The 27,581-nt window shown below is 38.0% G+C and overlaps 1 protein-coding gene across 4 annotated transcripts in view; it reads left to right on the top strand.

The window, feature by feature from the left end:
• The window catches only part of PHLDB2 (pleckstrin homology like domain family B member 2), a 103,084-nt gene extending 78,500 nt beyond the window's left edge, over nucleotides 1–24,584 (top strand). For 2 of the 4 annotated variants that reach the window (XM_054700605.1, XM_054700606.1), the window contains exons 11-19: nucleotides 1,624–1,764; nucleotides 2,972–3,071; nucleotides 6,516–6,536; nucleotides 9,872–10,079; nucleotides 16,566–16,656; nucleotides 17,576–17,722; nucleotides 19,353–19,572; nucleotides 22,937–23,022; nucleotides 23,654–24,584. In XM_054700605.1, the coding sequence (XP_054556580.1) occupies nucleotides 1,624–1,764; nucleotides 2,972–3,071; nucleotides 6,516–6,536; nucleotides 9,872–10,079; nucleotides 16,566–16,656; nucleotides 17,576–17,722; nucleotides 19,353–19,572; nucleotides 22,937–23,022; nucleotides 23,654–23,794 (1,155 nt within the window). In that variant the 3' untranslated portion in view covers nucleotides 23,795–24,584. The remainder of the gene's footprint in view (nucleotides 1–1,623; nucleotides 1,765–2,971; nucleotides 3,072–6,515; nucleotides 6,537–9,871; nucleotides 10,080–16,565; nucleotides 16,657–17,575; nucleotides 17,723–19,352; nucleotides 19,573–22,936; nucleotides 23,023–23,653) is intronic. The other 2 variants (XM_054700604.1, XM_037525576.2) reach the window with 1 other exon arrangement.
• Nucleotides 24,585–27,581: the final 2,997 nt, after the last annotated feature.

The following is a 27,581-nucleotide window of genomic DNA, read 5'->3' as shown; positions in this document are numbered from 1 at the left end:
TTCAGGATGGGCATATTTGAAGATTGATAATAAACACAAATTCAATTTTGCATTAATTTTTTGCATGTCAAAAGTCTGAGTTTACATCAAAACTACCATGAGATACCATCTCACACCAGTGAGAATGGCACATATTAAAAAAACTAGCAACAACAAATGTTGGCGAGGATGTGGAGAAAAAGGAACTCTTGTGCACTGTTGGTGGGAGTGCAAACTGGTCCAACCACTATGGAGAGCTGTGTGGAGATTTCTGGACCTACTAAACATAGAGCTTCCATATGATCCAGCAATTCCACTCCTAGGTATTTACCCAAAGGACACAGAAACATCAATTCCAAAGAGCACCTGCACTCCTATGTTTATAGCAGCACTGTTTACAATAGCTAAGCTTTGGAAACAACCCAAATGCCCAAAAATAGATGACTGGATCAAGAAGATGTGGTACATATATACCATGGAATATTACTCAGCATTCAAAAAAGATAAACACATGCAATTTGCAGCAACATGGATGGCACTGGAAGGGATCATGCTCAGCGAAATAAGCCAAAAAGAAAAAGAAAAATACCGGATGGTCTCACTCATAGCAGGAATCTAGAAAACTTAAATAAGGGACCAGGAAAATGAATATAAGAAAGTGAAAATCAAAATCAACAAAAAAACTATGAACCAGAGACACTTTTTGGGGGGTGGGGGGCGGGAGGGGAAGGATTGGGGTCAGAATGGGGCGTTTGCAATTGTATGGGGGAATATAAAAATAAAATTTAATATTTAAAAAAAAAAAAAAAAAAAAAAAGAATTAGAATCCAAGAAGGAAATAAAAGGAAATAACGAGACATCAAAAAAAAAAAAAATAAAATAAAAAAAATAAAAATAAAAGTTATCAAACAAAATCCCTTTAATTAGGGAATAATTTTATTAAGACATTTTTGAGGGAACCCAAGTGAAATTTGGATAAATTTCACAGTGGCAAAAATTCTGCCTTAGGAATCTGGAAGAAAAAGGTCAGTAGGATTTTTGACTGTAAGGAATTACTATAGTGGCTCCTTGGTTAAGCTCTTTCTTTATAATAGAAGAGCACCATGGAAGGATGCCTTGTATGAACTTTCTGTGGATTCGAAATGTGTTTATGTGATTAAAATATATTCCAACTTTAAATCAACTTCCCTTCCTTACTCGCTTTTTCTCTTCATCTTTTTCCTTCTCCCTTTTCTTGTTCTCCTCACACTGGGATCTGTGCCACCACACAGAACTGTGCAGACAGACAGGGGAGACACTGCCTGCTTGCTCTGTCCACTGACTGCCTTGCCATCCACATGGCGACCATCATAATACTTTGTAAGTTATCCTTAGCCCCAAGGCAGCAGGCACTAACTATGAGAGTGAAAGGTGGAATTAAATCAATTTTTCTAGGTTCAGCAATAAATTCTTCCAGTGACTACAAATCTTGTCAAATGCTAGCCCAAGACTCTCAGTGAGCAAAAATATAAGTTAAATCATTTAAAGATATATATTCTGTGTTAAAATGACAAACTTCTCGGTAAATGCGTACTTCTGAATTTCTTCAGTGACCTGTTTCAGTTAGTCAAGTTTTGCTGTTCTGCTTTACATTTGCATTTAAAGCACTTTAGAAGTCTGGAAGAAAGGAAAAAACAGCATAAAGAAGGCCTCTATCTGAGTGACACTTTGCCTCGAAAGAAAACCACATCTTCCATATCCCCACATTTCAGCAGTGCTACCATGGGGAGAAGCACCACCCCAAAGGTAGGCCATGTGGAGACCCACGGGCTTCACATTCAGTGAGTCTTCTTGTCCTTGTTTGACTGATGCAAATTCCTTAAAGAAAAGTCTAAGCAATGAACCATTAGATTGGCGGGCACATGCTAGCCAATTCAAGAATATTTTGAATGTACACTTTGGGACTGAGGAACTGACCTGTGGTATTTCCTGCCACCACACATAAGTGGCATCTACTTATGTGATGGACTCCCCTGGCTGTATCCCAGACCAGGAAATTGGAGAAAATAAGGTCAGAATTCCAGACATAATAACAACACGTTTATTGAGTAATTTCTCTGAGCTTCACATGAGGCTAAATCTTATTTGTGGATTGTCTTATTTTAAAACCCCACAGCACTATACAATGGAGATTTTAATTATTATTAATTATTATTAATATTTAATTAATAATAATTATTAATTATTAGATTTTAATTATTATTAGTATGGATGGATAAAGTGAGGTATGTAGAAGCTACATGACTGACCAAGTGCACACAGCCGGTCAGAGTGAAGCTGGAATGTGAATCCACATGCTCAGATGCGTCACTCATGCTCTGCAGACCTGCCCAAGGGGTCACGATGAGAAGAGGGGGTAGGCAAAGAGGTTTTGAATGAGCCATACTTTGGGGCCTGTCTCTTACCCTTAATCAGAGTAATTTTGTTTTTAGTCTATTTCATAAACTGGTATTTCTAGCAGATTTTACAGAAAGGATCTTGCTAGTTAAACAAAAAGTATTAAAACCACTGGGGTAGTTAATAGGTTTCTTCACTTTTCAGGCTACTAGATTGATGGAGTAGATGGGTAGGTTGATGGGGTAGATGGAGGGTGATGCACTATGACAAGTGTAGATCTTGTGTGTTCTTGTGCATGATGCGCCTGTGCTCTTGTCCCCAAATCTGCCAATTCCTTATGCATGAAGAGCTTTCACTTGTTCTCGAAGGTGTTTTCATCTGTATTTAAGTTTGGATTACCGCAACTGGAAGAGTTTCTGGGATGTTGAGGTTGCCATGGAGTAAGTTGGGTGACTGACTTTTACCCTTTAGCTTCACCAAATGGGATGCAACAACCTCCCTTCCCTACCCTCTGCTCTTAGATAGGAACTCTGGAAATGGGTGCAGCCATGTCCTGAGATTTAGCAGGCCACTTGGCCTGCAGTTTGCCCCATGTATTTCTTCCTGGTTCCCACAGGCTCACCTGCCCCTGGGACAGAGCAACAGCTGTGGCAGCGTGCTCCCTCCCTCGCTGGCAACCATGACCAAAGACTCAGAATCTCGGCGAATGCTCAGAGGTATGTACCTTTTGAATCAAATGTTGTTTCTATTAAGCATTAGATTTCTCAGGGAGAGGGAGTGAGAGCAGGGATGGGGATTGTTAGATGGAATCAACCAGAGTCCTCAATTTTACTCTTAATGTGTCTCCTCTGCGGAGCTGTGTGTGTGTGTGTGTGTGTGTGTGTGTGTGTCGTACTAGGGTCATTTTCCCTATCTATACATATGGCTGGTATATTTTAAACATACATAATCAATGTGCTTCATCAATTCAATAGAACGCTCAAGTCAGAAAAACCTACTAAGTAAGTCCTTGGACTTACTTGCTAAGTCCTACTTCACCAGTCCTTACTAAGTACTAAGGCACCTAATTTGTGGTTGAACCACTAAAGTCTTGTATTAAAGTCACTGAGCTGACACAATAAATAAGATACTAGTGAGTAAGAAAAAAAATTAATAAAAACTAAATAAATAAATAAAGCACTAGTGACCCCGGATAGAATTCCCTGATACCTTTTGAGGTACCTTTGACTACCTGATACCTTTGAGGTTTTATTGTGTTGAATTGTTGGGTTTCAAGTGAACTTTAACCCTTAGCTTGTTTTAATTATTTGTATTGATTTACTGCATTCATAATGGGGCTCTCAAATAAATAGTCTTTGTGAGATACAGTTCCAGAGGTGGATGGCTCATCAAGAGGATTAGATTTATTGTGTTAACACAAGAGTTCAGGTCAACAGCTTACACTGGCCCTAACTTTTGAGGGCAGGTGGTACTGGGTATTAAGAATGTACGTATACAGCATGACCCTTGCACTTGAAATGCTTCTGGTCTAGTGAAGAAGAAGGATGCATAGCATAACAGATGATAGCAATAAAAGGTGCCAAATGCAGTGATGGAGGTGCACCCAGATGTAAATGGGGATATAATGGGGTGGCCTCTGAAGCATTCATGCACTAGTGGCATTGAAACCCTTCCCTCCAGGCTGATTGGATTCAATTCTGACTGCTGACCTCTCTGGCAATCGTTTCCTAGCAAAAAGAAAAGAAAAGAAAAGAAAGCATGTGTGTGTATATGTGTGTGTGTGTGTGTATGTGTGTAAATTATGGTGTCTACATATAATATGCATACACAATTATACATATGTATTTAATTTGAAGGAAGTTTTCAACGCATTTCTAGAAGTGACTAAATTAATAGAGGCTATAGTATTCATGAGTGGTTTTTAATGTATGAGAGATGTACAGTATTAACATTCAAGTCAAATACATTTCACTGACTATTTTCCTTACCCTAATTTCTTAGTAAACTAAAAATATCACTTATAATAATAAATATAAATGAGATTATATTTTGTCCCTTATCACTGTTCAGTTGTGAGTCAATCTTCTGTTCAAATATTTTTCTGCAATATTTATAGCTATCTTTTAAATGTATTTACCCCACTGGCTGAAGACATCAAAATTTATATTGACCACAACACTATAGTTTTTGTACTCTGTTAAGAGTTCATGTGAGAATGTGCTCAAACTTAGGAGATGCTTTCTAGTTTTCTGACCTCTGCTTTCCCCTCAAATAATGGGAATCCCTGTGCTAGATCCATAGAATTAAATTGAACCAATTCTGCTAGGGACATGCCCTCTGCAGACTCCATTTTCTTTGGCCTCTCTTTGTGCCTTTGTTCTTCAAGTTCCTTGTTTTTAGTAGATCCTTTGTACACCCTGGAAGCCTGCAGCTTTTGTCTCTCCCTGCCACAGCTTTAAAGTGGGGTTCATTCCTTTTAAATAAAAGTTTCATGTGGTGCTGTTGAGACAGCTTCTGAAGAAACAGAATCATTGTGTGTGTGTTGACCCAAAGGGATGTGATGTTTCTTATGAGGCCAACCTGCTTCCTTGGTTTCCCCCCACCCCAGAAGAGGAGGGCTGGAGACCTAGGTTCTTACAGACACAGCAGATTTACAATTGGCAGGATTTCCTACTGGATCCATCCAGGTGGCCCACAGACCAGGAAGTATGAATCATGATTTCATTTAGAATTCTAGCACTTGTTGGCTTCATTATAAACTAGCAAATGCAAGTGAAATTCCATCATTTAGAAAAAATTAGACCTGGCACATTTTCATTAACTCAAGCTTAATAGGTCTTATCATTTTTCTTGACTTACATAATTAACTTTAAATGAACTATTTTTTTGCTGCTCATTCATAATGGATACGTCAAGGATGACAGTGTAAGTAGAGGCCTTCTTCGATCAGAACTATTTTAATGGAACTGACAATGTGAATCACATAAACAAGGATCTTTGGGAGCAGCATTTAAAACAGAGAGTCTAGGAACTCAAATCTTAAAGTTTAATGGTTATTGACTTTTGTACAACTTGTGAACTATTCCTTTGTAAGCTTTAGAATGAATGAAATCTTTGTCTTGTGTCTTCTGTTAAATGCAGGAAAGTCCAGGAAAGGTATGACAACCTCCCCGTGTGGTGTTTTTGTTTCCAACAAACAGTGAAAAGTCATTGTCAAGTCATCTTTAAGAAATGATTAGTTTTAAAACTGTACAATGGTGGACTTTTAGTCTAATGATCATTAGGGAAGAATGTTGCACATTCGCTAGAGACGCAATGTGGGTACAGCTGCTGTTCATTCACAGGCAGCTGCATGGCCTTTGTTTCAGTTTTTTATTACAAGGTCAGACCTAGCAGGAAACATGAGTGCTATGGAAGCAGTGTTTTGTTAAGACTTAGGATATAGATAAAAGTGTGAGCATTGTGATGCATATCAGCTAAGTGCAAACATGATTTTTCTCCTCCATGAAGGCTGGGTCTGCATAAGCACACTCTGTGACGATAGAAAAACTTTAGGAGGCTCCTACTTATTCATTCCCTTTAAGCCTCTTTTATAAGGCTTAGTGGAGAGTGAAGAACAGTTTCAATAATTGTCTTGAATAAATAAGATGCTTATTACTGTGGTTAGGTGGTCCAGAAGTAGGTTAGTGCACGGACTTATTGGAAAGTTTGATGTAGTGTGCTTCAAGTAATTGACATTGTACAAACCAGAGCTTTTGAAAGCTATTTGTTACAGTCTGGCTCAAAAAAAAAGAATTGTCCTACAGATACAGTCTTATTTTTAGTTTCCCCATTTTCTGGTTAAAGAATGTGTTAAAGTCTTTTTCCTTTTGTAACAAATCTTTTTTAACTAACAATATGCATGTATCACCAGCTTATTGTTTTTTGCTTTTTTTATATAACATCTTGCATTCTCTGTGAACTAAGATTTAATATAAAAATGTGACCATCTTTCCTGGTTATCTGGCTTTGTTGCTAACATGATCATTGATTGCATGTTGTATAGTTTTCCTGTCCCCTTGTCATCCTTTTTGATCTTGTATCTTTTTCCCTTTTTCTATCACTCTCCTTCATTCCTGACTTATCCTGCACTTCATCTTCTGACTGTGGATTCTGGTTAGGAAGAATGAATTTCTCCACAGGTGAGCTATAAGACACTGCATTATCAGAAATACTGATTAATTTTATACTCTTTAACACAAGTTATAATTTTAAGTCATCTCATTTTCTATATTAAGATACAGATAACTATTTAAAGTATATAACACCCATTTGGAAAATATTGGCAAGATTACAAATCCCATAGTTGTTAACTCACAAAGGATAGTTAAGGTCCAGTTACCCAGCGCTCATAAAGAGCGGCATTAAAAAATTTAAAAAAAAAATAGACTTTGCAGATCCGCTATATTGACTCCTCAGACAGTGAAGAGAGGTGAGTGGGTCTGGCTTCTTGTATGTGCTATGCTGACTGATGAGCCTCAGATATTACCAGGTGTTACTTCATAAACCTTAGAAACTCCCTCTCCTAATAGCTGCTTTTGTCTGGAAAGGATAGAGTTAAAACATTTATAAGGCCCTTGTTACTTTTTAGTTGCTGTTCCCACAACTATTACTCTTATTATTCTCTACATAATTTAAGAGAAAAAAAAAAAGGAGTCTTGGGTTGGGAATGTCTCCTTTTCCCAATTCAGTTACTTTCCCCACCCCAAAGAACAGATGCATTCCAGTTCCTTATTTGGCCATTAACACAGTTGGAATTGATCAAATTCATTCGAGAGAATGAATTCATTCCTTGACTATTCAGTGACACCCTTATGCTAAATAAATACAGATCCTGTGGTGAACAGGACACACACATGCCCTCCCTGAGCAGGCTCATTCCTGTTCTGGGCTCCTCCTCTACACAGCACTTCTTCTTGAACCTCATACCAAGAGCTCCTTGCTCTCCCATCATGTTTTCTCTATCAATAACACCTTTGCCTTTGGATGGTCAGGGCAGATCCTGAATCCCCAAACCAGCTCTGGTGCAATTCCAGGGTGCCCGTGGAGAGGACCCTTTTGTAATAGCAGGGCTAACTTGGTTTGGGGACTTGTTTGCTAGGAGCAGGCTATGCCAGCTGGGGGTTGAGTGCATGGGGATTAGGCAGCTCCACTCTGTAAGGCAGACACCCTCTTGCACGGACTCTGGGGGAAACTACAGTCCTGACCTGGAGAGAGATGCGCCTGAGCAGCAGGCTGTTTACTGCAAGGTGCCTCAAAAATGAAAGCTCCTTTCCTACCTCCAGAATGACAGGAGATTCTCTCGGACATCAGATCAAACCTCAACAAGTAGTGAGTGACCTGAGACTGTGTGTTCACGTCCTTAGCACAGCGCACTTGGAACTCAGCTCCAATTGTACCTGCAGCAGAACTATTGGAGTCATTTTAGTTTACCTCACCTGAAGGTCAAGTTCATGTTCTTATTCTGTGGTACTTTTGGAAAAAAAAATCCTGAAAGATCCAAGGAGCAGGGTATACTGTTGCTGTAAGAAAAAATACAGTCATCCTCTTTTCTGCTTTTGTTATAAGTGTTAGTAGCATTGCAGGCTAGTTTTTCCTCATTACGAAAAAACCAAGGATTAGGGGAGATTGTGGCACAGTCATTGCTAAGGAGATCGTTCTTTTTTGGTTTCAATTACACGACTGCCTTGTAGAGCTATGTTGGTCATAATAAAACAAAAAAATGTCTTCTATGTAATTTGGTGCCAATGTGGAAGTTTTTTTGGCCACCTGCCCCTTTTGAAGGAAAAGGAAAGATTCATATGACCCTTTCAAATAATTTCTGGTTTTTTTGTCCCCTTCCTTTTCATAATGAATAATTGGAAACAATCTAAAAGGAGCAATTAGTAATTCCAAAAGTTCAAGCATCAAAGGTAAATATTCGGGGAACAAGTTCTTTGGCCTTTCTTCTTTAAAAAAGGCACCAGCTCCGTGGTCATGACTGCCTTGGCTTCATTAAGTGCTTCATGCATTCATCATGATGATTAATGATAGTCTATTTTGAGTCCCATAGTTTGTGTGCTTTTGTTGCATCTTCCTTAAGCTAAGTGATGTGTATTGTTTACACATATATGTCGGGGGAGGGGCATTTGTCATTTATAATCACAACTAACTGATATATTAAGAAACCTATTTTCCCAGAAATGCCTTACTCTGAACTAAAACTGCTTCAAACAAATACTAATGGCATGAAAACTCCTCCTGGAACTAGAATCATTTTGTAGAAATTTCTGGTGTCTAGCACTTTGTTCTAGCACCATAGATGGAGCTTCTGTTTTTAAATTGAAATGTTTTATATGTAGCTGAGGAAGCTGTTTGGAATGACTTGCCTTCTTTTGCCCTCTGAAGCTCTTTGGTTATTTCATTGACAACTAAGCCTCACTGGGAAGCAGATAGAGCACAAGAAAAGATGTGAAATTCAAATGGTTCCATTGTCAACTCGTAATTGGTCTGGTAGAATGGGAGAGATTGCAGGCTGAAGCTGAAGAAGTATCTTTAATGCATTAGGGAATGTTTATAAGTATGATCCCTGTTTCCTAAGAATGTGCTTAGCAGAGAGTTGGAAGGAAGAATATTTGGATTTGTGACATCCAAAATCTGCTACCAGAGAGCAGGCTATAGCAATAACACCAAGTAGAGCCAGCGACCTAATGAGCCAGCTGACCAAGTGCCAGGGCAAGGGAAACACCGCATTGATGAGATGTTGCTCCTATTGATATAATCCCTACATTTTCATGTGGTTGATATCACCAGCTAGCTGAAAACTGATGGCTAAGGTGGAAAAAGAGAACTATATTATATAAAGTAATTAAGAGGTATATAACCATTAGAAGAATTGTTGACAGTGAGTGTTTTAAATAAGTAATTAGCTGACAAGGGAAACTGAAAAAAAATAGCATGAAAACAATGTACAGTTTGAGATTTAACCATATTAAATGTGTTAGTGATATTACAAGTGAGATATAATCTTCTCAAATCCTATAATTGAATGATCCACCTGCTGTTTTACAACCAAACAGAGTAGTACTTGGGTTTATTTCCCAATGAAGAAGTGACTATGCTAAGACCCTAATGTTTGTCACTTGCCTTCTTTTGAACCAGGCTATTTTTAGAGGAACCAGGCCAGTTTTTGTTGTGTGTTTGTGTGTGTCTGTCTCTGCGTGTGCTGATGTATTGTTCTCAGCTGTGCTGAGATGTAGGAATGGAATAGGAAAGTGTCAAGTGATCCGTTGACAACAAAGATCACTCACATGACCACTTCTTTGAAACTTTTGCTTGCACTGAGCATGATGCTATTGCTTTGATCTTTGTGGCTTCAAAACAAATTATAACCAGCCCCTCATCTCATAGGCAGATGTTTTGGGCTGCTGGTTTGAGTCTAGGAAGATCTAAGACTGAAAAACAAGGCATACTAACATATTTATGGCTCTTTCCTCAGGGTATAATCACCAACAGATGAGTGAAAGACAAAGGCAGAAATCTTCTGAGTTTTACAACCGCACTGCATCTGAATCAAATGTCTACCTGAATAGTTTCCACTACCCCGATCATAGCTATAAAGATCAGGCCTTTGATACTTTGAGCCTTGACAGCTCAGATAGCATGGAGACCAGCATTTCTGCTTGCTCACCTGACAATATCTCTAGGTAAGAGTTATTCATCGGTAAGTTTTCTGGTTTGGAATAGCACCTCCTGATCTCAAAAAGTAAAGGTGTCAATTTGAGGCAGTCTGTATATGTTTATGACCAAATTTCTGAGACATAGAGTCTACACTGCAGAAGAAAACTGAGTGTTGCAGTGGCCCCTGAAAGTAGTTCCTTTGTATCCCATGCAGCTTACCCAGTCACATGTCATATAACCCACCCTTCTCCTTTATTTTATTACATTTAAGTTCTCATGTATACTGTGCTTCAAAATTGATTTGCCTCTGTTGGTTGACTCCAGGCATCATTAGGATTGCTTTTGATTAACTGAAAAATAATTTCCAATAATAGAGTAGGTACTTTGAAGGATTTTTTTTTACCCGGATGTGTGAGACCTTTTAAATAAAGTCAGACTCAGCCCAGCTTTCTAGATCTAACCCAACTCCCCATGATTCTCTTCTGTTATACTTCACAGAGGTTCTAATTGTGAGGGAAATGAATTCTCAGATCTCTGTGTCTTTGACTCCATTAGTCCTAGCCTTGGAATCATGTGGTTTGTTCATTTGTGTCTAGGCTCCTTGAAGCCACCTTTTCTTAGCATGTTCTGCAGTCAGCAGTTGGCTGGACTTGGCCCATACTGGCTGCCAAGAGCCAACTGTACTTATCTCCTAACTTTGATCAGTGATATCGTGTTGCTAGTTTGAAATTAACCATGGTGAGGTGAGAGTATTTACTCAACATAAATCTGCATATATTGAATAAAATGTAAATAAATACGGTTTTTGTTTTTCCCCTGAGAGCTGGTTTACCAGCACACCACAATCTGCAGTCATTTCTCCCTTTCATTTTATTATTCATTGAACTACTAATAACGCCTGTAATTAAAATATTTTTACCTTCCCTCAACCCTCCACTCCTATCCTAGCTGGAGAAATGTTCCTCATCCTTCAAGCTTAAACTTAAGTTGGAAAATCATGAAATTTAGGGTTTCTCCTTCTGTGTTCTAATGGTATTTGATACTTTTTTCTATCACTGATAACATTGAAGGTAAAAAATTTTCTTGAATAATTAATAGGTACATTTCTCTATATCAAGGAGACTGTCTAACTATTCATTACTCATTGAACTACTAATAACGCCTGTAATTACAAAATATTTTTACCTTCCCTCAACCCTCCACTCCTATCCTAGCCTGGAGAAATGTTCCTCATCCTTCAAGCTTAAACTTAAGTTGGAAAATCATGAAATTTAGGGTTTCTCCTTCTGTGTTCTAATGGTATTTGATACTTTTTTCTATCACTGATAACATTGAAGGGTAAAAAATTTTCTTGAATAATTAATAGGTACATTTCTCTATATCAAGGAGACTGTCTAACTATCATTTGGTTCCTACACCTAGCAGGGATATTGATAGAGATTCAGATATGGTAGAGATTCAGTAAGTGTTGGCTGACTAAATACCTATGGATATCAAAATGGACATATTTTCACCTTCACTATTTTTCTGTTTGGCCTATCTGTTTCAATTAGCAGAGAACCATTATGATTTCCACCCAAGAAATATCCAGTATTCAATAAATATAAATTGAACACTCATGTGTCTCAAATGAAATGTCCACTTGGGTACTTTCCACCACAGGCTTCCCTCTATGGCAGTGAAGCCACAGTCTGGGAAGAGGAAGACTCTACTCTTTGGCTCAACCTGACAGCTGATTGTGCTGCTTGAAGCAGATCACAGACTTCTCTTGTCCTGCTTTCCTAATCTCCAAAATAGAAGGATTGCCTTTTGAATCCAAGGGGATGATGGATTTTAAAATATTTTGGTGGAAAATAACCATCATGGAAATATAATTTCTTTCCTCACAAAGATTTGAATAATTTGCTCCTCCTCTCATCCCACCTCCCCAATGAGTGATACAGAGAAGGAAAGTCATGTCAGCAAGATATCCTTAGCTTTGGTTTTGTGTTTCATAAATAAATAAATATGAGAGACCAAAATATAACCAGACATTATAGGCAAGATATACAAAGGAAGGAGAAAAGGATATGTGGTAAGTAGACTACAGTGTGTTTTAATTCTGCCTTTAATGGTTGAGATGTTATCAGAGATCAGAGAAGGAAAGCAGTTCCTGGGGAAAACCACTAGAGCAGCCATGTGCACTGTACTGCTGCTTGTCACATGGGAATGACCCGAGGCAAGGAGAAAATTACTTAAGATTAAAGAATAAAGATAATTATTATTTCATGTTAGAGCTTAGTATGTCATTTATTCAGTAGTAGAAGAGGTTGTATCTCACTATCAGTTTTCCTCTTTAATTTTATATGACTCCATTGAGGGAGTGTGTACAGCAGTTCATCATCAAAGCATCTCGCGCTGTGTGTGTGCGTGTGTGTGTGTGTGTGTGTGTGTGTGTATGTGTGGTGGGGGGTCAGGTAGCGCCAGCTGCCCTGAGAGGGTGTCAGACAAGCCAGAGGGTACCCTCCCCTCCAAGACAAAACACCTGGCGCAGTAAATGGGCCAGTTAGATGTGGACCAAATTGAGAAAGGGGAACATATAGTCATCAATTATGATACAATTATAAAAGACTATAAAATGCAGTTAATTTTCCCATTGTAGTAGTCTCAGAAACGTCCTAGGTTTCTTTGGCTCCTTGTATTGATATTTTGAAATATCAATAGGCTTCTCTCCCCTCTTCTCAAGTATGAGAATTTTATACTTCTATTCCTCAGAGAACTCCTATTAGCTTGAGCTTTTATTTTCCTTCCTACTTAAGCCAGCTTTTAAAAATAAATATACTTTGTGTATTTTCCTATCTTGGTGTTTTTCTTTCTCCATTTTCCACTCCCCAGCCCCCAACTTCCCCTTCAAATTAGCATTCCATATATCCATCTTTCATAATTAACCTTCAGAGAGAGCAGTGCTGCAGTGAGGATAGGAAAGTACCTAAACAGAACTGCTTCTATTCTGTTTACAGATGGTACAAGTTCAGTCTGGGGACTTAAGCACAGTGGATGGCAAAACCTTCATTTGTTTTTATTTTCTCACCCACTCACTCCTAGAATGTTTTCCTAAAGTAGAAAAAGAGAAAGCATTAAGAACACAGCGTTGTTACAGGGTGGTCATTCCTGGAAGGAGTTAGGCATGACCACCATCATTTCTCAAATTGCCTGCACACAGCGCTGCTATAGATCATGGAGAGCCAACCGCCGAGGCCAGAGTTACTGATAGTATTTATTTCATTGTGCTATCAGATCCTCTGAATGTCAAAAATTTGAAGCCAAGTAGAAGATGCCCCTAAGAGGAGCACTAAAAAGGGAGAGAGAAAAAAACAGGTGTTTCTCTGCTGTGCTACCATCTACCTTGAAAGAATTCATGCCAGTGGTGATAAGTTTGCACCCATTGCTGTGCTGGAAAATAATCTGATAAACATCAGGGAAATGGGTAGTAAGGAACTAAGTTTGGAATTTGTGTTTTGACAACACATCTTTAATTGGAAACTTTTTGAAGATAGGTGAGAAATAAAGGACTAAAAATTTTTCTTTTCCTAAGATTTTCAAAAAGGATGTATATAAAATAACCTGAAATTGTATATATATTAAAGTGATAAGCTTATGCTGAAAATCTAGTCATAAAAATTTAGTCTTGTGGTTTATTATGTCACAAAAAAACATTCGTAGATTTATAGAATTACTCAGAGTTGTGGGTACGTTTTCCTTTCACTTTTGTTTAGACACCATTTTTGTGTCTATCAGAATGTTACTTACATCAGATGATGCTTTTGCTTTTTCAGCATCATTATACACTGTAAGCAAACATACAACTTAAGAAACAGGTCTTGGTCTTAGAAAACAGCAATTGATAATATCTGCATAAAATACCTATTTTGCTAAAATTACAGAATGACCCAGAGAAGGTAGTGTTTGTGGAAATATTACAAATAAGCAGATTGAATATAATGGGCAGAATATTAAGTAGAAATATTCTTTTTTTTTTTTAAAGATTTATTTATTTATGCAAGCACTGGGTACAGTCAGAAGTGCAGGAGGGTGACACAATTCACCAGAGCCAGAGGGGAGAGCAGAGCAGGCAGATTGATGAAGTACACTGCTGAGGGAAGCAGCGGGCGGCAGGAGAGGTCTGTGCGACATGTGGGACCCTCACCGGGGGCCGGGGATCGAACCGGCGCTGCAGAGGCTGTGGGCAGCTTCGCAACCCAGCGCTCAACTGCTTCACCACCAGGGGAGGCCCTAAATAGAAATATTCTTAAATAACCAAAAACCACCTTGAAAAGTTCTAAAGTGTGTTTAACAATATTTAAAGATAGGTAAATGTTTGAAAGCTTGTCCCTAAGTTGTGCCAAAATTACAAATATTTGAAAGCTGAACTGAAAATATTTGTTTCTAACCAGGTTATTTCCAACCAGTTCATCTGAATAAGTTGTGTGTGTTTTTCAGGGACCTAATTAGGCCTATGGATGGAAACTGTAGAAAGAGAAATTTCGATCTTAATATAAACATCAAGATTCTGACCATCCTGTCCAAACTGTGATGGTCCTGTAACTAACAATGTTCAGACAAAATGTAATGAAAAATGGGGCTGTCGTAGCTATCACAGAAAGGACTAAGGGACACATGGAGACACATAGATTACTGATGAGTTTTCTTTTTTTAATTTGTGCGTTTTTAAGATCCGAGACTCAGTGAAACTCAAATTATTTCCAAATTAAATGGAGACATATACACATCCGCTGTCTACAGGGCACCATGACGTATAAACACAAATTGCGTGCTGTTCTATAGACAGCTTGTTTGTCTTAGGCTTTCTCAGTTGAGCTGATGAAGTTTGTCTTCTTTCTATCAGTGAGGTCAGATAAATGGGAAGAAATAGCTTCTACACAAAAACTAAAGATGTTTTACTTTAATTCCTGCTGTCTGAAGAAAACAAAATTTATTTTTTTTATCTTCCCTAACAACTCATGAAAATAGTGAGAAGAAATTGCTGTTTTCTTGCTTTTGTCATGAAGAAAAACCTGACTAAAATTTGGCCGAAGGTGACCCTTCAAAGTAATATCTAATTGGTAAACTTGTACAGATCCCCCACTCCTACAGATGTTCCCCCTCCATGGATATATTTTGCAGTGGGGCTGGTAATACTGATTTTTTAGAGACAATTTTTTAGCAGTAGTTTGAAGTTCACAACAAAATTGAGGGGAGTAGAGCTTTCCGCGTAGCCCTTGACACCACAGATACACAACCTTCCATATTGTCAACACCTACCACCAGAGGATTACATCGTTAGGATTAGTGACGCTCCATTGACACATTATTGTCATCCAAAGTCTATGATGGCCACTCTTGATGTTGTACATTCTGTGCATTTGGACAAATGTACAGTGAAGTGTACCCATCATGATTTATCACAGAGAATATTGTCACTGCCCTAAAAAGCCTCAGTGGTCTGTCTATTCAACTCTCTTTGTTATCACTCCAAGCCACTGGCACCACTGATTTTTTTCAAATTTATTTATTAATTTTCTTATATCATTGTTGATTTTTCAACAGTATTTGATTTCTCTCCTCAGGTGTTGTCCCCGTAGTTTTCCTACCACCAAAGCACCCGAGAACCATCATCATGGTTCTTCCCACGTCTGTTTTGACCTCTTTCCCTCCCTCTCACCTGCTAGATGTCTCAGATCTATGGTCAGCTAGCAAGTTTTGTCTTTTTCCTAATCCTTGTTCAGTTTTTCTATACTCCATATAAAACAATTTATCTTTTTTCTTCCGACTTATTTTGCTTAACTTCCAGCTCCATCCTTTTTTGCTTAATGCCTTCCTGCTCCATCCATATAGCCATTGAATTTTTTATTGTTTGCATTGGTTATGCTCAATGGATATCACTGACATAACTCAACACTGCCATTCTTTACACCTATAAGAAAAGACATTTCTCAGTGGTGTCATTATTTAAGATATAAAATGACCACATGTATAAAAGTACAAGCAATAAACAACTTGTGACACATAATTCCCAAGCCAAATAAGATGGCTGCAAAGTTTAAGTGTTCTTTGTATAACCTGTGGTTATAGTCTTGTTGGTCTGGCACCTCTGAATTATTAAGCTAGCCATGGGTCTAACATTTAGACTGCGGAGAAAGCAGTTTGAGAGGATATTTTCTAAGGTTCATTTTGGTATACTTGTTTATGAGTCAAACACTTTATTTTGGCAGTGGACACCAACCAGCTTAACCTCAGTTTAAGAAGCAAAATACAGTCAAGCAGAATACTCCAAAAATTTCAGAGTTGAATTGACCTGCTTCTTCAGGCCAATGAATTTCCTAAGTAACATCCTTTCACTTGTATATTTCCTTTGAACATGTGTGTGTGTGTGTGTGTGTGTGAGAGAGAGAGAGAGAGAGAGAGAGAAAGAGAGAGAGAGCGAGAGAGAGACCTGTAGCAATATTCTTGAGAGACTTTTGTATTTCATTCAGTGCCAGCACTTCAAATATTTCAAGAATAGAAGAAATGGAGAGACTTTTGAAGCAGGCTCATGCAGAGAAGACACGGCTGCTTGAATCCAGGGTAGGCTTGATATCTTTACCCCAGTGGTCAGTGATGGTTGAAGATGCTCTGCACTTGGCATCAGGAAATGATCCACAGACCTCATTAAGCAGTGTGATCTTAAAGCAGTCACTCAAACTTTCTCAGCCTGGTTTTCTTATCTGAACAGTAAGGTTGTTAGATGATTTCTAAGGCTCTTTGCTTCACTACAATTTCCTCTAATTTAAAATGTGCAATGTTACCATAAACTGAAATAAATGCTTTGTACTATATCCCTCCCCCTGCCCCCCATGGCCACTTTGTGTTCCTGGCAGGAACAAGAGAAATGTCATGTCTGCAGCTTTCTCCCTCCCTTGCCTCCCTCCTTGCATTAATTGCACCATTGTGATATTGAAAATCGCATGTTGTGACTGTATTCCAAGCCAGAATATGAACTTCCTTAGGAATCCCCCAAAATGCCTTTGCATCCTGCCCTAAGGGCACCTCCTTTCCTCTTCTGACTTCCCCACGTGCTTCCTCTGCGACCTTCAGCTGGGAAGCTGCACAGCAACAGCACGGATCGGAAGCCCGGATGGCCTTCAGTTAGCAGGCAACAGTCAAAGGGAGGAGGAAATCACATGACTACAGACAGTTTGGGAGGCTTTTTATTAAAAATAGGAGGTTGAGACCATCATTATAAAATGACTATAGTCACAAGCTGGATTTTCACTTAAGGCCCATATTCAATTGTTAATTAAATTTAATGGTTGCATTTCTGTATAGGATGATTTTGAAAGCAATGAGAAAGGCATTTATGGGTTGTTTTAGTTTATGTTATACATTGTAAAGAGCTAGATTATAAAACCAAGAATTGTTTAATAAGAATTTTGATATAGTTGAAATTATTCAAGTATATCCAATATGTTTTAAAATGCAATTTGTTCCCCATGACGATATTTAGGAACGGGAAATGGAAGCCAAAAAACGAGCTCTCGAAGAAGAAAAACGACGCCGAGAACTCCTGGAAAAACAATTGCAGGAAGAAACTAGCCAGAGGCAGAAATTAATTGAAAAAGAAGTAAAAATAAGGGAGAAACAAAGGGCACAGGTTGGTGGTCAATTTGGATGGATGTGAGTAGGGTGCCCCCTGGTGGTCAGTCTGTAGAGGCTGCCTTCCACCGCACCTTGAACCTGACAGTAATGCCTAAGAGAGATGTGTGCTAATGGGCAAATATGTGTGTATATTTAAAATTCTGTGGAACCGAGTAAGCAAATAACATTTTTCTCATGTTGTATGGAAAATTTTAGTGGAAGGGCACTTTTTCTTTTCTCCAGTTTTTGGAGTATATTTAAAAGGAGAATAATTTTTGAGCAGCTTTGAAAAGTGCAGCTGCTTGATAATAAAAACAAATAGAACCCAAACTAAAACCTTTGGTTGGAGAAGGGAACAGGTTCTATTTTTTGTCCTCCCACTGCCTTGGTGGTGCGGTTAGTGTTGGGGGCTTATTTCCTCCAGCTGTAGTATTATCCCCTGTTGACCTTTGCTATATCAAACATGTGCACAAAATTAGTGAACTCAAGAAAAACTACCCATTTTGTTTGGCTTCCTATCTTGGTCATTGTAGAATTTGAATCTCTGTTCTTGTCACCAGTGCTTCTTGCGTAACATTTTCTGAGGAATTAAAATAAAATTTTAAGTACCATATAATTATAAAAGTTCAAATACATTTTGCCATGATTGACTAGACAGAATGGTAAAAGGTACTTTTTCCCTTATTCGTTCTATTTGCTGGCATCTTAATAACATAACAAGCACTGTCTTTAAGACTTAGTGTGCATTGGGATATCAGTAAGTCTGTGATATGTCCACAAAGTACCATAGGATTGATGGCGAACTACTGAAAGCAAAAAGGAAAGTGGAACTCGTTCATCTAATTCACTGTACCAAACACCTGTCAAATTCTGATCCACAGCAAAAGTGTGTCTGTTTGGTATCTGATCCCCAACCTCAAAGCACAATTCTATTTTAATGTCAGTTGTACATTTTCCCTCAATATGTTTACATCATTTTCCCCAGAGCAAAGGAGTGGGACTATTTAATAGACTAAAATAAAACCCCATTTTAGAATGGTACCCATGGTGGCATGTGCTCCCAGATTAGATGAACGGCCACTCCCACCAAGGTGAAGTAGAGGACAGGTCTCCACTGCCTCCCTCTGCTCTGAGTGCTGGACAGCTCATTAGTTCCAGCTTTGATTCCACTTCTTGACTTATTTTAGTTCCGCTCTTCAAAATATGCATCTCCACCTTCCACTTCCATCAGAGAGTGTGTGTAAGCTGACAGGCACAACTTGGGGAGAGGGGTCTGTATGTGGAAGCTGTGTTTACTAATCAGTCCATCTTGTCATGCTCGGATGACTGAAGGGGAAAGGCTGTTAAGTTGTGGCAGGAAGCGTTAACAGAAAATTGATAGTGGAGGAATCCTCTCCATTTTTTGCATCTGCTCATTTCAAGCAATGCAATCTATCCGCTGAGTTTATTCATTTTTTTCTCCCCATATTGTGGCAGCCTTCTTAAAACACTAACCACCTCAAAGGCTCCCGATGCTAACGTTTATCTTAAGTTCTCACAACCACATGGGCATTTTAGAGTTTAGGCTTATCAGTTCATCTCCGCTTCTAAACATGTGTGATATGAGGGAAAGCTGTGGACTCTGGGTGAGATGTTTCCCCTTCCAGGCCCGCCCCCTTACGCGCTACCTGCCGGTCCGGAAGGAAGACTTTGATTTGCGGGGCCACGTGGAGACCGCCGGCCACAATATTGATACCTGTTACCACGTATCAATCACAGAGAAGACCTGCCGCGGATTCCTCATCAAAATGGGTGGAAAAATTAAAACTTGGAAGAAACGTTGGTTTGTTTTTGATCGGAATAAGCGAACATTCTCTTACTATGCAGGTGGGTGATTAAAAAAAATCCAAGTGGTATATTCAAATCAGGAACCTTCCCTAGAGAGCAAAGGCAACGATGTAAATGAGTAGACTGGTCATTATAGAACTAACTGCAAACGAACTTTGTAGATATACATTGTTTTATATTCAAAGTATATAGTCTGCATGATAGGAATTTCCTCTCTAAACATAATGAAATTGATAGGTTACTTTAAAAATGTGAATTAGTATGTTCTAGTTCTGAAATAAACTGAAATCAAATAAGTATTAAATGAAATGTGGGAGGAGGGTCAAAATATTGTCTTATAAATCCTAAGGCACAAAGCCAAAAAAAAAAAATGGCTTGGATTTATTTATTTTGGGGCTTATGCCCTGTTTAAGTCACACACAATCAGGCAGCCTTGGATGGCAGACACTAACTACACACTTTATAAACTAGAACAGTCTGTTAAGCACAGAGTAAAACCCATCAGTGAACTAGGGAATAAATGAGTATTTATCAAGTGACAAATATTTTTGGATGCTTTAAATGATGGATTAGGAGAAATCTATGCTACCAAATATTCCAAAAATGCAGGCATCCACTGGTGTAGAATTTAAAACCTCCACCTACTCTCCGATCACAATGAACACGTCCATTATCAGCACAGCTAAACTCTGCTCTCTTTTCAGCTGTAGTAGATGACTAGTGTCACACCAGAGGCTCTAGAGGGTCTCTGTTTTGGGGTGACTGTCACATTTGGAGCATTTTCAGCCATAGTAAAGTATAGCAGCATAATAAATTAAAAAATAACAGTTCAGTCCTTTGACCTATTGTGTGAGGTCAGAATATGTTTATGAAGGGAGGTGAGGTTGCATAAGAAGCACTAGCTATGGAGTCCCAAAGATGGCATGAGGATGAGGGGGTACATAGCTTTCAGTTAGGATCTCTTTGGGTATGGTTTGTTAGTAGCCTCAGGAGCTTGTGTCCTGGAGCCAGTTTCCTATTTGTCTCTCTAGGGCCTTCTGGCCTTGGATTTTATAAGCAGCCAGAGATGTTCTCTCTTCAGTTAGTACAGTAGAAAAGATACCTATTTAATAAGAGGTGCTGGTTTAGTGTCTTAAGGCATAAATGAAATTTTGCTGTGTGCTAGTATCCACACACAGCCTCATAGAGAATTTTCCAAAAATAAACCGGGACCACGACCCTTCAGCTTGTCAGTGAGGCAAATGGCCTTGTCTGTGTGCAGGGACTGTGAGTGGGGTGCTGGAAACTGCAGGCTTAGCTCTTGGTTTTGTTCAGGACCCTAGCCTCTGTGCTTGGCCTTCTGCATATTAACTACATAGTCTTACGAGAGTCTCTGAAGTAACATGAGACAGAAAAATATGTCTGTAAATTAATGGGATAATGCCGCTGACCAAATGAATAACATCTTTTCACTATACAATAGCATTATTGATTCTCTTAACTAGCTCACAACGTGCTGTGAGGCCTCCTTCTTCAGGGGCCATCCTCATATATGCAGTGCCTGACCAATACTTTCATTCCCCAGTTTACTGTTTGCTTGAAACATTGACAAGATTTTACTTTTTTTTTAAAGGATTTATTTAGTTATGCATACAAGAGCTGGGGTACAGGCCAGAGGTGTGGGGGGTGAGAGGATTCACCAGAGACAGAGTGGGGAACAAAACAGGCAGATTGACCAAAGTACACTGCTGAGAGGAGCAGTGGGTGAATCAGGAGAGGTCTGCCATGCCATGTGGGTTGCTCCCTGGCCAGGGATTGAACTCATGCTGCAGAGGCTGTGAACATCTTCGTAGGTTGTATCTTAACCCCTTGCACCACCAGGGAGGCCCAAGATTTTACTTTTATCTCCAGATTTTATTTTTATATCTACTTTTCAGAAAACAAAGTATTACTTTATCCCCATGAATTATTATAGGATCCAATCTTTGCAGTAAGTGTTTGAGAGATACACTGACCTGTTTTACAGAAACTGGTGGAAACCCGCTGGACATTGTATTAGTTAAAATATTTCTTGCCAAAGAAGAAATAAATGAAATAAGTTAGGGAAACACTAGGTTAAATGCAATTAAACAGATTTATGTTCTGCCGAGCTTCTCAGGGCTGTTATTTTTCAAACTAGTTTTTTATTGTTGTTATTGGAAAAAGGCACATGCATTGGTTTAAAAAAGAAATTGAAACTGCAACAAGGTCTTCATGTTGAAAGCAAGTCTCTTTCCCAAAACAGAAGGTCTGACCTTCTCCTACTGTTAAGCCTGAAATGCCCTCTAAGATTTTCTCTATTCATTTTTGTTTCTGTGTTTGTGTGTGTGTGTGTATTTTTCTTTAATATAGTTAGAACCAAATTATTCACTATATTCATGAATTTTTCATATATAATGGCGTTTCAAGATTTTTCTCTAAATAGCACAGGCAGCTCTGCCTGCAGAAGCTGTGTAGAGTCCATTGTGATCTGTGATTGCATCCTTCTTAAAGTTTAACAGCTCTTTTGCCCCTTGTGCTATAACAAACATAAATCCTTTTGTTCTTGCACAAGTGGAACTTATGTAATGAAGTTTTAGAAGTGTAATTGCTGAGAGGATTTTTGCACTTCTGTGTTTGTTTTAAAATTGCCTGCTAAGAGGTGCTTTCTTATTTGCTCTTCCACAAACAGGATATGATAGAGTGTCTTTGCATCCTCATTCCTGCTTTTAAAATTCTTTTATATGCTCACATGCACCATGATCTATACAGAGTTTAAATTATGGGATAGTTCAGGTACTTTATTACATCACCGAGCAGTGCTGTTTGTTAGGTGGGTTGTTTTGTCTTATGTCCTGTTTGGTGGTTTGAAAACAGTTTGGAAAATGCTGCATTGGAGGGATATCACTGACATATAACCACTGGGAACAGGGAAAAGAACGTGCTAGGCAAGGAATTTGATAAGAAAGAAATATTAGTGGACTATTATTTTAAATTATAAAAATCAGATAAAATACAAATAAAATACAAATGCAGATACAATACAAATTTCATTACAACACATCTACATGTTAATGTTTCTATCATAATGACAGCCTTAGAGAATACAGGGAAGTAATTTGCGTCACTGTCAACAGTGTTTATACTTTGTAGGCTAACTTGACGGTAGTTCTGGGTTATCTTTTGACTGTGGATTGCTGAAGAGCCTTGGGCAAAGTCGCTCTAAAGTTTGGGCTGATAATTCCATTCTTTTTCCCCTTTAATTAATACAGAACCTGGCTGATGCACAACCTAGATTATCTAAATTAATCTTAGATAATATATAAATATTTCAATAACTACAGTAAAATTATAATTTGTCTGTCTGTCAAGTGATAAAATACTTAACACTTACCTATTATTGCAGACAAGCATGAAGCTAAATTAAAAGGAGTAATATACTTTCAAGCCATTGAAGAAGTATATTATGATCACCTCAAGAATGCTAATAAGGTAATCATTGGTTTTCAGAGTTCTACAATTTGTTAAGTTGGAGGAAAAGATGTTTTTAAAATCCTCAGCAATTGTGATTTGTTGTTCTGACTTAATGGATACATGTGATCAGAATAGTGCTGGAAAAGTACACATAAAAGTGATTGAGACAGTCATCTTTTTTGCAAAAAAAAAAGTGTCACAGTGAAGGTGAGGTGAGGTGAGGAAATACTCTGGACATACTGACTCAGGAGATCCTGCCAAGCAGCTGTGCTAGGCTTCTGTGAGTGAACTTCTACCCATCTATGAGAAGGGTCTAGATGGAACCTAGCAAGGCTAAGGTTAACAGCTGCTATTTATGGAGCACCCACTATTAGTTCGATTCCCTACTAGAGCTTTATAAAGTAGCACTAATAAGAGGATTGTTGAGTTCTATGTGAGGTGCTTTTTTTGTGCAGAGAAGCTAGAAAGATGGTCAATCCTGAGAAAGCTGTTGGGGGTGGGGGCCCATGTTATAATAGAGCAAAAGCAATGCCTACACAGATTTTCATAAATTGGAACTTTTAAAGAAGAAGTAGTCTTCATATATATGTTATTAATGTTACAGTTCCAAGAAGTTTGTTTTATGCTCATTTCCTCTTTTGATTTTTAGAGTCCTAATCCATCACTTACCTTCAGCGTCAAGACACATGATAGAATCTACTACATGGTGGCACCATCGCCAGAAGCCATGCGGATCTGGATGGATGTTATAGTTACGGGGGCAGAAGGTTACACTCACTTCTTGTTGTAGTGAACTGGTGCGATAGTCAACTTCAGGGCAGACTGCAATAAAATCCTTTCCAAGAATAAAGCCATATTCAATCCCAGATGAATAGACCCAACAGACCCATCCCTTTAACTATGTACTTAGAACTCCTTTCAGATGAAGGTTATATCCATGTGAAGTCATTTGTAAAAGACAAAGATGGTGTTTTAATTCAAAGTTTGATCATAAATAGCAGAATAATTGAAACACCTATGAGAAAACACTATTTTGATATATAGCATCACTTATAGGACTATTTCTTGTAAACTTTTTTATCAATTACTGATTTTGGTGAAATAAACAGTTTATCAAATGTCTGTATGTACTTGGAAATATGAAGTTATTTTAGCACACAAATCATTGGCATTGACATTATTGGTAATCAACTAACTTTTTAAAAAAGGAACATTTTGCTGATGGTTATTATATAAATATAAGTAAATAAGGGTTTGGAGGGGAACATAATTTAGTTTGCCATGATTTTTAAGTACTACACCAAAACCAAAGACTTGAATTGACTTCTGTTTAATAGTAGTAATTTTAAGAGGTGAACTTCAGTTAGTATTACTCTACATTTTTTACAATGGTATTTTGATGCCATCAAGTGCCCAGGAAGTTGATTTTGAAGAGTCACCAATAGTATAAGCTACTCTGAGTATACAGAAAACCACTTTTTGCAAAAGTAGGAAAAACAAAAAGCTATGTTTTAGAAAGAAGCAGTCTTAAGACAGCAATCTGTCAAACTGGGCAATTTAAAATACAGAGGCTAGTGTTAGTTGCTGAAGATTGCTTACAGCAGAGTTCTCCATTCCCGGTGCTAAGAATGAAGACAACCAGTAGCTGATTATTTTTTTTTTAGATTGTCTGATTTCTCTTTTTTGTGGAGCACAGACTCATCTGGTATAACTATGAAATAAGAGCTCTGTTTTCACCAAAGAACAGACCAAATAAAATGCTTATTTACAGAAGTGGTGTAGTTCTATTATAAGGAAAATGAAGTTCAACTTAATCTTCTCTCTAATGTACTACTTTATTATGTAGTTCTTTACCATTAGCCTCTGTTTTTAGAGTTAAATTAATTTTTGTTGAATGAAAATGAAATGACTTCAGGCAAGTCTCTATTATTATGGCTTTCATTTATTCTGCCTTGTCATGTGTGTGTTTGTAAGTATGTTCTTTCCTAAAACTTGGCAAATGAACAGGAGTAGAAAATAATGATGTTATTTACTAGTACAAGGTGAAATGATTAGATTAGAAGTATCTATAAAATCTTTGTCAGGCCTGACTGGGTACAATTTTTTTTAAAAAACAAATTTTTGCAGCGTGGTTTGTATACATGCATTCATGTATGCCAATAATAAGATTTTGCTACTGGATGACACACAATTTTACTTGAATAATGAAGGACAAAATCACAACAGAAGACATTTTATGTTTTTGTGGAGATCACCACTAAACCCTATAGTGATCTAAGAGAATGAGATGCCATTCTTAAAATTTTGTTGATTAATGTAAAGATATAATTTTCTCTACTGTACTTTTTTCATAGAATTGTAAAGGTATTCTAATCAGCTTTATATCTTGCATGATGTAGTAAACTTTTAAATATATGTATTGAAATATGTTGAGTTTGGATTAAAATATTGACTAGAATTCACTTTTGAAAATAAACTCGTCTCTTCATTAGGAAGTTAACTATTGGTAGAGAAATGAATTAAAGAGCAAAGGTCAATTGTAGAATCTACATAAACGTTCTCATGTGCTAAAATTATAATTTTTAGTTTGTTTACAAAATGAGAGAAACTTGATACATCTTACTGTATTTTGCACACACCCAGGACTTTTCTTGGTGCTTCCTGAACTAAGGCAGTACATTTCAAAGAAAAAAACTGTTCTCAACAATATGTCTTTTCACCCCTGTAAATAAAAGGGACACTAACTGATGATTAGTTGAGTGGAGTGGAAACAAATTTGCTACAAGCCCATCATTGTTGGTAAACATCTTCACTTTATACTGGACACAATTTTTCCTGGTTTGTTAGACTGATAAGGGTGGATAGAAAATGGTCCCTGAAACTCCCTGATTTTTGTCAAGTGCTTTTCCTACTGCAAGGTCATCATACGTTTTCATTTTGCTGCAGTTAAAATGCAATGCCTGCAGAAATAAAGGGAAAGAACAGGGACAGAAGTGTTTGAGACTATGTGCAATTACCCAACGCAGAGGAAGAAATGTTTATTGCTATTATAAAGCATGGAGAAGGAACAGGCAGGTGGCAATATCGGCAATTTTGTCCCTTTGGAGTCTACAACAGGCCTAGTAGAGAAGTGGCCAGATTCAGCATCTTTTGGAATGTGCCCTGAAGTCAAGCAGTTATCCTTGGCTATCGCTCCCATTTAATTTTTCAGCATGTTCCAATAACACTGGCTCTCAAGACTCCAAAGATGGCTGGATTCACGTATTCAAACTTCATCTTTACTCTAGAACCAATCACTTCCAAAATTTATCATCAAGTTAGTGAAGTGGTTTTACTTGGTTATACTAGCAAGAGTTAACTGTTAAGTAGAAAAAAAATACTAGATAAGAGTTTACTTGCTGTTTGAGACCCCAGTGTTACTTTTAAGAGTCAGTGCTAGAATCCAGAAATCCTTTTTTTCTTGTTTGTCTCTAAAATCGGTGCAGTAGACAATATTAATCCTTTTGAACTATTAATACTTTCTATAGATGAGTGGTAAAATGGGGCCAGTTAATCAAAGGACATTGAAAATGTTGCAGGGAATGTAATTCTAATAGATTTGGCCAGATTACTTAATATATTTCAGCATTTCACCAATCACACGAGTACCAGTTTCCCAGCATCTTTGCCAATAGTTGCTTTTTATCATTTTTGCCAATTTGATGGGTGAGAAAAAATAGCATGTTATTTTAATTCATGTTTTTCAACTAGTGAGGTCGAATATCATTTACATTGTGAACCACTTTTTTACAGCCATTGGCCAATCTTACAGAATTACTTATTTTTCTTATTTCTAGGAGCAGGCTGAATAGAAGCATTAATGCTTTATCTATTGTGTAAAATCATTTTTTTTCTAGACTCATTTCACTCAGGGTGGCTTTTGCCATTTCAAAAAGTTATAATTTGTAGTCATTTTACTTTTCATGATTTGGGGGCTTCACATCTTGCTTAAGATTGTCTGTTCTATTCTCAGACTATAAAATATTCCCTAAAATGTATTTAAACTCAGATTTATTCTTCCCTTGAGATTTTTATCTATTGAAATTAAATATTTTTGCATATAGCATGACATAGTGGTTGGAAGAATTCAAGAGTCGTGCATACAAAGAGCTAGAACAAAACGCATTAAAAAAAAAAAAAAAAAAAAAAAAGGGGAGTGGGAGGGCCTCCCTGGTGGCGCAGCGGTTGAGCGCTGGGTTGCGAGGCTGCTCATAGCCTCTGCGGCGCCCGTTTGATCCCCGGCTGCTCCCCGGCCACCGGAGGAGGGTCCCACATGGCGCGCGGACCTCTCCTGCCGCCCGCTGCTCCCCTCAGCAGTGTACTTCGGTCCTTCTGCCTGCTCTGCCCCCCGCTCTGGCTCTGGTGAATTCTCTCACCCTCCTGCGCTTCTGACTGTGCCCAGTGCTTGTATAAATAAATAAATAAATCTTTAAAAAAAAAAAATGAGACTTTAAAAAAAAAAAAAGGGAGTGGGAGCTGCAAATGCTGGGTTCCACTCCAAGTATTTATACAAACCAGATTAAGGTCAGATCTTAAAA

Source organism: Talpa occidentalis, unplaced genomic scaffold (genome assembly GCF_014898055.3).
Source record: "Talpa occidentalis isolate TD23 unplaced genomic scaffold, MPIMG_talOcc4v2.1 talOcc4.4, whole genome shotgun sequence".
NCBI lineage: Eukaryota > Metazoa > Chordata > Mammalia > Eulipotyphla > Talpidae > Talpa > Talpa occidentalis.
Note: the sequence above shows the minus strand (reverse complement) of the source record. Positions and strands in the feature narration are given on the sequence as shown.